This window comes from Peromyscus maniculatus, chromosome 11 (genome assembly GCF_049852395.1).
Source record: "Peromyscus maniculatus bairdii isolate BWxNUB_F1_BW_parent chromosome 11, HU_Pman_BW_mat_3.1, whole genome shotgun sequence".
Taxonomy (NCBI): Eukaryota; Metazoa; Chordata; class Mammalia; order Rodentia; family Cricetidae; genus Peromyscus; species Peromyscus maniculatus.
This window is the reverse complement of record NC_134862.1, coordinates 75,101,895-75,115,917: the sequence shown is the minus strand read 5'-3', so window position 1 is coordinate 75,115,917 and position 14,023 is coordinate 75,101,895. Positions and strand designations below refer to the sequence as shown.

Here is a 14,023-nt window from a genome sequence, read left to right as displayed (position 1 = left end):
CACAAGCGCTTGACACGCTACGCTGGGAGGCGAAGCGACACCCCGGGAGACGAGGGAGGGGGGCGTGTGCGTGTGTGTGTGTGTGTGAAGATAAGCGCATGCGCCTCCCTGGGTCTCAGGCGCGTGGCGCACACTGCGCGTGCGCCCCAGCCGACGCGGAAAAAAAAAAAAAATAAAAAATAAAAAGCTCCTGAAGGGAAAAGGCATGACTGGCAGGTTGGGGGCACATTAGCGGCCGAGGTGGGGAGGGGCGGGGCGGGGCGGGGCGGGCGGAGGGTGGGAGGGGGAAGAGAGAGAGAGCGAGCGAGAGAGAGCCTTGCCGCCCGGACGCGCGTGCGCACCGCGCGCCGCCGTGGGTGGGTGGAGCTCTTCGGGGGGGGGGGCGGCCGGCCGCGAGCAGCGCCGGCCTCGTGCGCCCCCTGGCGCGCGCCTCGGGGAGAGGAAGGAACGGGAGGCGGGCGCGGAGGGGAGGGGAGGAGGCGGTCAGGGCGGGCGGGAGAGGGGGAGGGGAGCGGGGAGCGAGGGAGGGTTTATCGACCGGGCGATTTTGGTTAAAATATTCAAAATGGCGGACGGAGGAGCAGCGAGTCAAGATGAGAGTTCATCCGCGGCGGCGGCAGCAGCAGGTAATCATTACAGCATTTTACATATTCATATTCATACTCAAGCCCGGCTCCCGCCGGCCCCCCCCCCCCGCGCGACTTAGCATAATTTATTAGTACTCAGGATTATTATAATTAACGGCGAGGAGATGGGGGGCCGGGGAGACACAGCCCCCTCCGGGCGCCGAGCGGAGGGGGAAAAGGGAGCTCGGGGCGGCCGGGCGGAGGGGGAAGAAGACCCGGGGCAAAGGGGGCTGTAAGCCACCGCACTCCTCCTGCCCCCGGCCCACCCCGCCGCCGCCGCGCCGGCCCGCCCGCCCGCCGGCACCGGCCCTCCTCCTCCTCCTCCTCCTCCGCCGCCGCCGCCGGCCGCCGCCGCCTCCTCGCACGGTGCCCGAATCCGAGCGGGTCCGCGGCGGGCGGCGGGGCCGGGACACCGGGAGAGGACAATAAAGACATTTTACATATTCATAGCTGCTGGGCTGGCGGGGCGCGGCGGGGCGCGGGCGGGAGACCTGGACGGGCGGGCTTGGGGGGGGGGCGTGGAGGGGCCAGAGGTGGCGGCGAGCACAATGCCGGTGGGCGGCGAGGCCGGAGCGGACCCCGGTGGCCGGACACCCGCGCGGCGCCCCCACGATTGGGGGGCCGGCGCGGGCACGGGCTGAAGGGGGACGCCGCTCGCCGCGGGGAGCGCCCGGGGTGGGGGGTGGCACCTTGCCCGCGACCGCGCGGCGGGGGTCCGTGTGGGGGCCGAGCTCGGGGGGTCACGGCCCCGGCCCCTCGGCCGCGCCCTGCTCGTGCCCCGGGCGGCGGCCTGACCCCAGCGGGGTCCGTGTCTGTGCTTTAGGGGCTGCGTGGCATGGGCCCCCGCGAGGTGGCCTGCGGGCTGGGAGCCCGCTCGGGGGGTCCTCGGGTCCCTTAGGAGGCTGGGCTGGGTGGGAGGAGCCCTCGGGGAAGTTCCCCTTCTTGGAAATGGCTTCGGTCGGTCCGTGTGTCCCGGCTCCGCACCCAGAGGTCCCCGCGTGTCTGGCCAAGTCCCCGCTGCCGTGGGGTCGCGGGACAGTTGGGTTGGAGGTGCTAGCCGGGTTTGATCGCTCCTCCGCGCACGCCCCCGCCCCCCACGCGCCGGTGGCCCCGGGGGCCCTCTGGTTCCGAGGCCCGGGAGCTCCCGGAGACCACCCGAGAACTCGACCGTAAAGGATTGCCCTCCTGCCCTCAAAAGGGCTGTCCTGACAAGTTGATCATATTCTAGATTTCTCCTGTCCTGCGGGGAGCGGGGGTGGTGGTGGCTAGACCCGGAGATCCCCTCCCTGCCTGTGTGTGGTGGTGCTGTCTGGCTGCGTGCTGGGTCCTCTGCTTGCTTCTCATTTGAATAATGTCTAATTCAGGGAGGTTTATATTCTTGAAATGGCCGCCTGGCTTTCCCCGCCTCTCATGTTTAGTAATTCAGACCTTTAATAACAGCCACTCACAGCCCAACGCCGTGTTTATATTTTACATTCGCCCCATGTGCTTTTGTGGTTCGATATGATTCTTTTTTTTTTTTTTTTCTCCTCCTTCTTGGCAATCCACAAGGCTCAGAGATCAAACCCAGTCTGTGCTAGGAAGACAAGGAGAGAACTAGGCCTGGACTGCCCCAGGAGTTGCCTAGGCCTTGTTCTCTGCTGCTTGATTTATTTACTAATAACCAAAATGACTCCCCCACCAACTGCCACTTGAGTCCCCTCCTCCGCGGGCAGAACACATCCTCTTGGGGCCTTCCAGCATAAAAACAGCTCGAGCTGAGCATCAGCTCTGTGGTGGCTTGTTTTCTCCCAAAAGGAGTTTCTCTTACAGTTTGTAGTAACGTGGACCTTATTCCCAATTTGCAGAGGCTTATGAGAGCTACTGGTTTAGTACAAATAGAGGACTTGCTTGTGGGGCTAGTCTCCCTCTCCCCAAGTTAAACTCCTTCAGGCTTTGCAAAGATTTGTAGTATCTGTAAAACCGGTAGATTTTTCCTTCCAGGAGCTGAGGAGTAGCTGGGTCGTTTAGAAAGTCCGGGTGACAACCCTTGGGTGGTTTCTCAACAGTGCTGCTTTTCCAGTTTCTGCACGGACTCCCAGTGTGCTATCACCGACACAGACCTGCTTGTTTTAATTGTAGCAGTACTGAAAACAGAAAGAGGGTTATGTTTTCTTTGAGTGCTGGTGTCTCGGTTAAATGAGTGAAAATAGAAGATAAACACAGGCATTGTGTCTACCCTCTTCGTGCAGCTCACTCAGCATGCCCACCCCCTGCTTTAAGGTGTCATAATTGATTTTGTTTTATCTAGACTTAGTACAATTGGCCTGTGAAAACCAATTAACTTTTACTGTTGAGAGAAAACAATAATTTTGATTTCTGGTTTGTCCTGTAAGAGTTTTGTTTTTAAAAGGTGTTGCTTTCTAGGGGAAGTGTGTGAGGAGTCGTGTTGAATGTGTTAAGCCACTGTGGTGAATATATGAAGGCATAGTAGACTCCAGTTTAATTTGTAACAAAATGTCAGCTCTAGGGGACTCAATGCAAACCAGCTGAAAATAACTGGGTCTCACCATTTTTCCCTCCTTCACATCCAGTAGGTAGGCCCTGAATGATGGGGGGGGGGGAGTGCTTTCCTGAGAATGCTCAGGTGAAGGACCACTTCAGAGAGCTGAAGCCTGAGGCTGGATGGACAAAAACAGTAATATGATTTCATGCCTTAAATAGCATATGTTTTTTTGCACCCAGTTCCCAAGATGTGGTCAGACTGATGATGTCATTGGACAGAGGACAAGGTGCAGTTAATGTGATTTATTGTCCTGAGGTGAAGTATAGCAGGGGAGCCTTCTCATAGGGAAGGCATTTATCTCAGGACAGTTTCCTTTATAGCTGCAGTTTAACCACTGAGGGGACTGTAGGTATTTTATCCAAAATGATAAAATGCACATTGCGTTTTACACATAAAGCTCACTGTTACCCTTTTTTGTTATACAGAAAAGGGGGAGGTTTGTGAACTGGCCTTTTATTTCAGTTGGCTGTCCTTGCTATAGTAAAAAATGTATTTCTTCCTATTTTCAGATGGAGACTGTAGACTTCAAATAAGAATACTTGTGGAAGTGATACATATACTTGGTTATTTTATGTTTTTGTTTGTTTGTTTAGTTGCTCTTTGTAATCTTGATCTTACAAGAAACTACTTAATCACAGTATACCCCAGGCCTGTGGAATGACCATTGGCTTTGGAGCCTATTATACTGACTAAAACTGAGTTGGGAAATAAGGGTACTATATTCTTTTATGTTAAAATTATAGTATTTAAAATAAGGGGAAACACTTAAGGGAAAGCTTGTGCTTTGAAGTAGCTTGAAAAAGACTCAAGAGTTCTTTTTGGATCTGTCTGTGCACGTTTGAACATTTTATTTTGAATGGTATTTAAAAATCCTGCTTCAAAGTAGTGATTTCTATATATAGTTTTGAGATATTACTTGATTTTCTTAAGCAGTTTGTTTTTGGTTACATTTGTTAATGGTAAAGTTTTGGGGGTATGTGATCCGAAAGGCTGTTCTCCTCTTGACACTGATCGTCAGGTAGGCTTAGTCTAGTATTTAGGTTACTTTGGAGCCCTCAGAAGCCTCTTAACCTGCCTGTCTCCTTTGTGGTTGTCAGGCAACTTCCCAAAAAAGTTTCTAGAAAATCTGTTGCCACTTTCTTAATTTGCCCCACCTATTAATTATAATGGAACTTTTGAATTAAGGTCTCTGACATTCGTGACAGGTGACCGAATAAATGTTTTTCATTTCTGAAGGACTTATGCTTCCAAGTCTTTACTGTAAAAGTAACTTTTAACCTCTCTCTTCCAATTTACTTTTGATTTCTTTTCATTTTGGCATGTTCAAAAAAAAAATGCCTTTAGTAAAGGAAAACACAAACGGTGGCTATTATTCAGTTGGAATGATGTAACGTTTTGCCATATTTTAAATCTATTTTTCTCTGCATCAGTAGGTACTATGTAGCCAAGGAAACAAAATTTGTCTCATTGCTGCCCTAGGTTGAGCTAATTGTTAAGACGTCATTCACCTGATCATTAGAATTTTGAAATAAGTTTAGGACTTAGAATGCCAAACTGCTTTTACCAGGTTACCAAAGATATGTGATAGAACCCTGAATATCACAGGCAAGTGCTCTAAAACGACAGAACTGGAATACTTTAAGTGGCTTTCATTTATAAATGAAATATTTGAATTGTTTCTTGAATCTGTATTGCTTTATCTTGATGGGTTGTAAATGTGTGGGCTTAAATTCAGACTGTTTTCCTTTGTATTGAGAAGACTGTGGCATTGTGTAGTGACAATTGCTTTATCATATTTTTTTTTTTTTAGTGCTGAAAACCATAGCCTAATTTTTTTTGTTGTAGTCTTATTTTCGGTGCCACTAAAACTAATGATACAGGACTACCATCTCTTTGCTTTTTAACACGATTTTGGTGAATAGTAATTATGTATTTTTCCTAATGGAAGTGATTTCATTTGGAATCATTCAAGTAATTTTCATTTGGAAACTAGAACAAGTCACAGATAAAACATCCAGTTTTGGTCACCCGTGCTCTCCTAAGAGCAAAAATGTCTGAGTGAACGTATTACTTATTTTGTCATAGAAATCCAACTTTAGGCATTAGAGTGAAAGTTTTGATTTGACTCAGTGACATAAAGCCCTTATTTTAATTTCTGTATTCTTCCTGAATGAATCTCTGCCCCTTGGTGATTTTGCTGTTTTGATTTTTGAGGTTGGGATTTGTTATATAGTCCACGCTGGCCTTAAACTCGCCCACTTAAATGCTCCAGCCTCCGGTGAGATAACTTAACTCTCCTTTTGTAAGAAACCTCTTTGGGCCAGTATTTGAAATTATTTTTTTACATCATACCATCTAAGTGGGTCTTTTTGAGTGGTTAAAAGAGGTAATAATTACAGTTCATAGAGAATAGCAGTTTCTTTAGCATCTTTCAAAAAGCATATTAGTGACATCTTTATTTTGTGAGTGAGGACAATTGAGCAGATTTTTAAAAAAATGCGGTTTGATTTTACACTTACATACTGCTGTGCTAAGGTGCCGGTGAGCTCTTGGTAGAAACTCTTGCAGTAGTTACATCAGTGCCAGTGAGAGGAGAGCAGGTGGAGCCCTGGCCTGACTAACTCATCATTTACAGTGTGTTGAGGATTTAAAGTATGAGAGCTGTTTGGAGTTTCAGAACCTTTGACTTGAAGAAACTTGTTGCATACCATGCATGCTGTTTACAGAGCTTCATGTGTCTTTACTATTAGTTGTTAACTTACTGAGCATTGATAGGATGTCGTTCTATACTCAGTGACTAATATAACTTACTTTACTTCTTTTTTAATAATGTCCGTCTTCTGAAGTGTTCATTGTTGTGTAAATTTTATGAAGCTAGTAATTGAGCAAAAGAAAATTCAACACATTTCTAGATTTAGAAAATTCTCCTTTGAAACTCTATCTAGAAAACTAGATATTTAGAGGATGCATTATATTATTTTTTAAAGAAGTTAAAAAGCACAAAATTAAGCTCTGTGAGTGCTTGTAGTAGCTTTACTTAGATGATAATATTGAAAGAATGTCATAATAAGTATAATTTAATTTGCCACATGATTTATTTAATAATTCTTTGTGACTTTATTGGTTTTTATGTTAGAATCATAGAAATAGTTGATGAAATTAAATCAGTACAATAATAAATATTAGATTCTTTTTCTCCTTGTGAGCTTTTGGTTTGCATTAGAAAGTGTTAACAGAAATGACTAGGAAATAAACATTCTGTGCATGTTATAATACTTGTGTTTTAATACGTCCCCTTAAGTAGTGGAGTACTTACAGTAGCTTTAAGGGAAAATACTTTAAAAAGACTAATTTAGGTGTTTCCGTGGTTTTGTGCACTTAATGGTTTGGCTAATGAGAAAATCCTTTTACTGATTTATACTACAGCAAGATATTATAATGAATCTTTAAACATAATTAACATTTCTTAGCTTATAAAAATATATCTGCTGTGTACCTGATCTTATTCCATTCTTTCTGTGGACAACAAGGAAGTAAATAATGTTATAGTAGGGTTGGTATGCTTACTTAAGCAGGGAAAATTTAAAACAATGTATATAATTACATATTAAAATATGCAACATAATGAAGATCAAGAAATCAGGGTGTGTTCAAGTTTGAATTAATCAAAACATCCTAGAATGTTATAGCTGGAAGGTAATTTAGATGTAATCTGTTCCAAAGCTTTTACTTCCCTGTGAGAAACTGTGCCTCAGTTTTTAGTGACTGTTGAATAGCAGGACTTGGGGAGATAGCTCAACTAGTAAGATGTTTGATCCCTAATTCCAGCACTGGGTGGGTTTGGGGTAGAGGTGGGAGATTTCTGAAACCTGTTATTCAGGAAATGGGTGAATTCCAGGACAATGAGAGACCTTGTCTCAAAAAATAAAGAGAGCCACTTCCAAAGGCAGTTCGTGTTGATCTCTGTCCTCTATGTACACATATGCACAAGTAACACCATACACATGTGTAAGGGGACATGTAAGAACATAGATTTCTGATTTTCTTTTTCTTTTGGTGCTGGAGATCTGAGCAGGGCTCACTGCATGCTGGTTTTGTTTACCACCTAGCTGGCTGTCCTGTGTTGTCCTCCTACCCTTGACTTTGGGCATTGTAAATCCCCCCCCCCCCCCCATTACAGTCAACCAGAGGCGACTTCGTGTGGATGAGACTTTTCTTTTTCTCCTTGAAGATAAAGTCTCACTGTGTAATCTTAGACTGGCTGGGACTCCAGTGTAGCCCAGGCTGATCTTGAGTTCTTTCTAGATCCTCCTGTCTCGTTTTTTCTGAGTGTTGGCATTATGAAGTCTGTGAAATAATTTAGAGGAATGGGAAGGCAAGGAAGGCAGGCCATTGCAGAGAAACTCATCTTCAGGGTTGTGCTGGTTTAGGTGAGGACCCAAGAGGCATTTGTCTTCTGCTGGGAAGCTGTTAGAGGATTGACTGAAGACTGACTGAGAGAAACATGATGGGGCCCAGGGTGATTTGAAATAGGAGTAGATTGGATTCATAGAAACAAGTGTACAGAAATTGAGGTGTTTGGTTTAATTGCTTTAAGTGCAGTCAAGAGGCTTACATAGTAAAGCAATTACCTGCCCTCTGAGGATTTCAGGCTAGTTCAGTGGGTCTCTCAACATGTGGGGCTCCACCCCTTTGTGTCGAACTACCCTCTCACAACAGGGGTCCCATACTATAACCTGTGTATCAGATGCTTACACTACAATTCATAACAGTAGCAAAATTGCAGTTATGAAGTAGCAACTGAAAGGAAAGTTCTGGGAAGTGGAAGGCTGAGGCAGAGAGACGCTGCCAGCCGCCGCCATGACAAGCAAGATGTAAGGTACTGGTAAGCCACGAGCCATGTGGCAACTTATAGATTAATAGAAATGGGTTAATTTAAGATACAAGAACAGCTAGCAAGAAGCCTGAGTCACCAGGCCAAACAGTTGAAATAATATAAGTGTCTATGTGTTTATTTTATAAGTGGGTTGTCGGACTGCTGGGGCTTGGCGACCCGGAGAGAAAACTCCAACAACAAGCAACAAAATAACTTTATGGTTGGGGGTCACCACAACATGATGAACTCTATTAAAGGGTCGCAGCATCAGGAAGATTGAGAACTACTAGTGTAACAGCACAAGTTAGACATGATGATGTCAAGTCCAGTTGTATGACACAGAAGATAGACCTTTAGAGGAGATTCTGGCCCTGTCTTTAAGAGGAAATTTTACCTCTGACCAGTGAGTTCACTTTGAGTTTTACAGATATAGATCTGTCTAATTGGCTTAGCTTTCTTTCTAAATCAAATGCAATGTTCATGCCAAATTAGTAGCCTGAAGGGAAGCAAATGCATAGTCAGTTATGGTGTACATTTTTCATTTTACGTCCTAGTATTTGTTTTGTGTTTCTTTTATTACTTCCATCTTTAAAGTTTCGTTGTTTTGTGTTTCATGTGGGCTACTTCCTCTTAAAGGCAGGAGTAAATAGAATTACCATAATCATGACATAATGATAATGTCTGTATTTTTATAGTGCCTTAATTTTTATAGCAGCAGCCTCATTCTCATTACCTTAGTTAGCCTTACTGGCAAGTGTTATTATACCCATTTTATAGTTGAGTAAAATAAAGGCCAAATTAAGTGACTTTCCTAAGGTCCATGTGCTTTAATAAGCACTGTTTTGAAGACTAGGAAGGCATTAAGCCAGGGTTGGAGCTTGATCAATAGGAGCTTCGAATTCATGTGAATACCTTGCTTTGGTTCAAGAGTTTGAATTTATTTTGTTTGCTAGGCAGCAAGGAGTCAATTTTCAGTTGTTTTGGACAGTACCCTTATTTTAAAATGTTTAGCAGCTAGAGTCAAAGGGTGAAATATCAAGATTTTGAACATGGCCTACCTGAAGATTAGGATCATGAACAGATAGGTATAAGAAAGTTGGAAGAGGGAGCTATTTGGAAAATAAGGGAAGAATTCAGTTCAATTTTTTTTATGTGTATGTGTGCCTGCATGAATATATGTGCACCATGTGTGGTTATCAGCCCACCAGAGGCGAGACAAGGGTATCACAAATGTATCCCCAGCAATTGGAGTTGCAGGCATATGTTAACTGTTGTGTGGATTGCAGGGAACAGAACGTGGGTACCTCTTCAAGAGCAGTTAGTGCTCTTAAACTGCAGAGTCATCTAAGAATTAAAATTTCAAACATTCTTGACTCATTTTTAGGCAGATATTATTTATGTTCTTTTTGAAAACTGAAAAAGAAATTTTAGTCAGTTAAATGGATGATAAACATGAATGTAAGGGGTAATGCCCAAGTGTGCTGATGTGTATGTGGATTGAGCCTTGACATCTCATTTTGACTTTGCCACTGACATCTGTGGTTATTTCTGTCAACAAGAAGATGGTGATAACAACAGTGTTAGAGGTATTCTGTGGGGGAGGAACAAATTGATTGCAGAGGCATCTTTGCAGTCCTGTAATAGTTTTTCTTAGCGGAGCACCAGAGTAAGATCTGCAGTTTTGTGACTTGTGCTGTTGTAGAGAAGGGGTAGGGTTTGTGGATTCTGATGGATTCTGCGGGGTCTCTTATTGAAGGTTGTGCATTTCTGTGTATAGCCATCCAGCCCCCTGGGAGAGAAGTGTGCTCTTTTAGTACTCTGAAAACCTCTGCAGTGGAAGTGTTGCATTCTGTCTTCTAGTGGTACCCCTATCTATACATTATCTTCCACTACTTCCTTAGCAAGCTTCCAACAAGGAAGCACCATGCCCCCCCACACAAATGGAGTATTCCTTTTAAGAAGTTTTGATTTTAGAAAAGTTGCCCCTGGGAGGAGGATGGCTATATTTTGTCTGGAGACTTTCCTGGTTCTTTCTCCCAATCCCCTACCCCAATTTCAGTTTGAGATGTGATTTTAAAGTAAACCTACTATTTTATTTTGTTTGGGCAGGCCAAAGTGTCTGGACTGTTCTGAGACCTGTGCAGCACTGTCTCTGCCTGGGAATTCTGTGGTATGTGGAGTATAGACAAAGGTTCTCGTAGTTGAGATACCTGTGTTCCCTATCAGGGCCTCATTGTGTAGATTTAGGATGTCACTTAATGGACTTTCAAAAGGTTTTCATAATTTAAATTAAGAGGAACTTCACACTTTATTTTTTTTAATTCATTTTTATTTTTGTGATGCTGGGGATCAAACCCAGTGTTACTTAAGTACTCTACCACTGAGCTGCATTCCCAGGCCAAATTTCACACTTTTAAAAGTCTCTGGTATTTTTATTTAGAAGTAACAATGAGGCTGTTCTGTTCTTCCTGCTGTCCACTAGGAGCAAGGAGGCTGGGCATCTTGACCTGACTTTCTACGGCCCTAGGTCTTTCTACAAGATTTTTAGAAGTCTTTAGGGGAAAGTTCTAAAAACCTTCCCCTTTGTTGATATGAAGGGTCTATGGCCTGCTTATCTTTAGGGGCCTATCTATTCATAGCTTGTTTCCATAAATAGCCTCTTTTTCAGTCTGAGCTTCTGCCCTAGTTTCAGGTCTGAATTTAGTACTTAATTTGTGTTCATTTAGCTAATTCAGCACTTCACTATAGACAGTCTTATTTCCTTCCCTAATTGATTATATAAGTAAAATCTTGTCTCATAAGAACTTTGAAAGCAGGAACAGAGTAGGCAGTTAGCAAATAGTGCTTGTTGGATTAAATGGGTTGGGGTATGAGAAGGCCTAGCCATCACCTGAGATTCTAACACAGGTGAAGTCTGGAAATCCCTATTTTATAAAACTTGACAGTGATTTGGTAGCATCAAATGATTACTTGTTGCGTTTCAAAATTATTTATTGCTTAGAGTGTCTCTAAGATGTTTCTTAATTACCATACTACAGAGGTGGCTGAGGATGTGGCTCATCTTACCAGAATGTAAATGAACAGGGCATAAGTTTAGCATGAATTGGTAGTACTCAGTGTGAATGTGAACGGGGTTATAGTTAACGAACCCTTCTGCCTCCGTTTTATTCAGTAAACACAGAGCTACTTTCCCTCTTGTCCTTGAGCCAGATAGAGTCGAGTAATGCTAGTACATCTCGAACCTCGGAGCCGACAGTGTTGTAGAAGTCATACAGTGACAGTGGTCATGGTGGTTCATTGATAAGTATGGGGTGGTGCTATAGAAACACAAGGTAGATGCCTTAATCTGGACAAGTGGATTAGGAAGGGCTTCCTGGGGAAGTAGTGTTTATGGTGAAGCATAAAGAATGAATGAATAGGTGATCAGTCCAAAGACTAGAAGTAGAAGGTGGGATTGAAAATGTTCTAAGTGAAAAGAACATACACACGTACACACAACTGGAAATAGCATTTTCAAGGAACTTAAGTTCAGTGTTGTTACTTGAGATTAAGCTGAAAAGTTGAACATGATATCTACCTACATTGTGAATTTATTTTCATGATCTTAATACATTTTAGTGACTAAATCTGCAGTCAGATTTTGTGGCAATTTCTATACCTCTGACAAAAAAGGCATTGATTTCTCCAACAGTGATCATATTTATAAAGTTTTTGTATCACTTACAGTACCGAATGCTTTGCACAGATTCATATTAATCACAATGACTCTGTTGGAATGAAATGTCACTCCTAGATTTCAGGTGACAAACAGGGTTAATGAGACTTGGAGTGGCATATCCCAGTGGTAGATCTATTTGGTTGTGTCAGTAAGTAATTAGGAGCAATGTTATTCTCCTGGGCATTGACTTCTGCTGCAGGCTAGTTGAATGATGAGTTATAGCAAGAATTGGGGGCTTTCTGAGTTTCTGTTTGTCAAGTCTCCATATTTAACAACTGCATTTAGTTCTCAGATCCAGATCCTGTGGTAGGAAAGAGTCAGTTGTGTGTTTTTATTTTTATTTTTGAGGACAGGGTCTTGACATATCACTGCTCTGGAACACAACTTTTAGTTATGTGTCTTTATCTCTGTCTTGCTGTTTGGAGAGATGAACACTTCATTACCAAACCTAATATTAACCTATCTTTCAGACATTTCCAGATGATGAATATAAAATAGTTGGAAGTTATTGGTATGCAAATTGCTGATACTAGTAACCCATAAGTCTTTAGCATTTCTGAATTAAGAGTTGAATAGTAGATGATTGTGACGGCTCAGTCATAATTCTCATGAGTCTGAAACTGGAGGCCGGAGAGCTCAAGGCCAGTCTAATCTGTAGAGTGGGGATTTATCTCCAAAATAAGTAAGTAAATAAAACCACATCTGGATAATTTTATCGGAGGGATCGTGTGTCTTGTATGTCACGTATGATCTGGTTGGTGAGAAAGATAATCGGGACTTTCATAGTTACATATTATTTTAACATTTTAAAATGTTTTAATGGTTCTTAGATGGGTTGTAGTAGAAAATTTATATGGAACAAATCCTGCTAAGAAAAAAGCTTTAGTTTTATCACATTTCTTCTCCCTTATCAAGCTGTTACTAATCCAGGGGTGTCACTTTGACCTGAGGCAACATGACAGTTGGTTATTGTTTCTGGTGAGAAGTAACTGTTTAATGGCATTGGCCCCCAGTTGTATACACCCTACTTGCTCTCATTCTGCATTGCCTTGTTTATTTGGTATACTGTTTATCTCTAAAAAACTTTACAGATGGCACATAGTATTTGATTGTATTGAACAGTTTACTGGTCTCTTTTCCTTGATTTATTTGAAGGTGCCGTGGGTCCCACTCCTCATTGCTGTAGTAAACCTGTGATGTATAGTATTTTGTCTTTAAGGACAAATTTTGGTGGGGTAATAACTTACTGCTTGAGTGCTTGCCTGTATGCAGCAAGGCCCTGGGTTTGATTCCTAGTACCACAAAATAACAAAAACAGTAATAAAATTCTTAGAAATTGAACTTTAGGATTAGAGAATAGCTTGAAGACAAAATTATAACAAACTTAGTGTTAAGATCTAATTGGTTTTTATTCTCAGTTTCAGATTTGGGAAACATTTCATGTTTTAGGATGGAATGAGTCTTCAGTGAGCTGAGCAAAGAGACTTGGCTTTGTAGGCAGAAAAGGGCTAACGGAAGCAGAAGTGGGACAAAAAGTTACTTTCCTTTATGGGATTGAAATGAGATTTCCTTTTCTTTTTGGCTTAGCTAAATTACATCCCTTCTGATTGGAAAACTGCCTTGTTTCAAAGTTCAGTATGAAAAGAGACTCTTGGTATAAATGACTTCATTTTGATTTGGTCTGATTTTCAGGGACTGGTCCCAAACAATGGCCTCTCATAATCTTTATCTAATAGAATTACACTCATTTAAAGATGCTAGGGTCAGGCCTTAGAGGATGGTATCACTTTTCTTTTTCTTTTCTTTTTTTTAAGACAAGAGTCCCACTTATGTAGTCCTGACCATCCTGGTACTAGTTGTGTTGACCAGGCTGTCCTACATAGCACACAGAAATCTGCCTGTGCCTGCCTCTGGAGATCTGGGGTTAAAAGGCAAGCACCACCATGCCCGACGCCGCAGTTCTGTTTGGAGTGTCAGTTTCTCCAGAGTCTATCTAGTACAATTCATTCTTCTATTTGTCTTCTGGATTTTTTTCTAGGGTGGTAGATGGACATCTGAATGCTTTGATTTTTGTGTTTTTGCTCTAAGTTGGGCATAATAAATTTTTATTTTTCTACGTATTTTCAAATGTAAAACAGACTTATTTTTGTTATATCACACCAGTTTTAGCCTTTTCAGAGTACTTGTAGTTTATGACTGGAAAACCTGATCCATGGGGGATCCTTTCCCCTTGGATCATCCAAAGCTAAGCTATTCCT

The 14,023-nt window shown here is 42.8% G+C and overlaps 1 protein-coding gene across 4 annotated transcripts in view; it reads left to right on the top strand.

The window, feature by feature from the left end:
• Nucleotides 1-485: 485 nt before the first annotated feature.
• The window catches only part of Pou2f1 (POU class 2 homeobox 1), a 153,327-nt gene continuing 139,789 nt past the window's right edge, over nt 486-14,023 (top strand). For 2 of the 4 annotated variants that reach the window (XR_013043377.1, XM_076547913.1), the window contains exon 1: nt 486-626. Coding sequence is in view for 1 of the 4 variants with exons in the window: in XM_076547913.1 (XP_076404028.1) it covers nt 566-626 (61 nt within the window). In the remaining 3 variants the exon portion in view is untranslated. The remainder of the gene's footprint in view (nt 627-14,023) is intronic. The other 2 variants (XM_076547915.1, XM_076547916.1) reach the window with 2 other exon arrangements.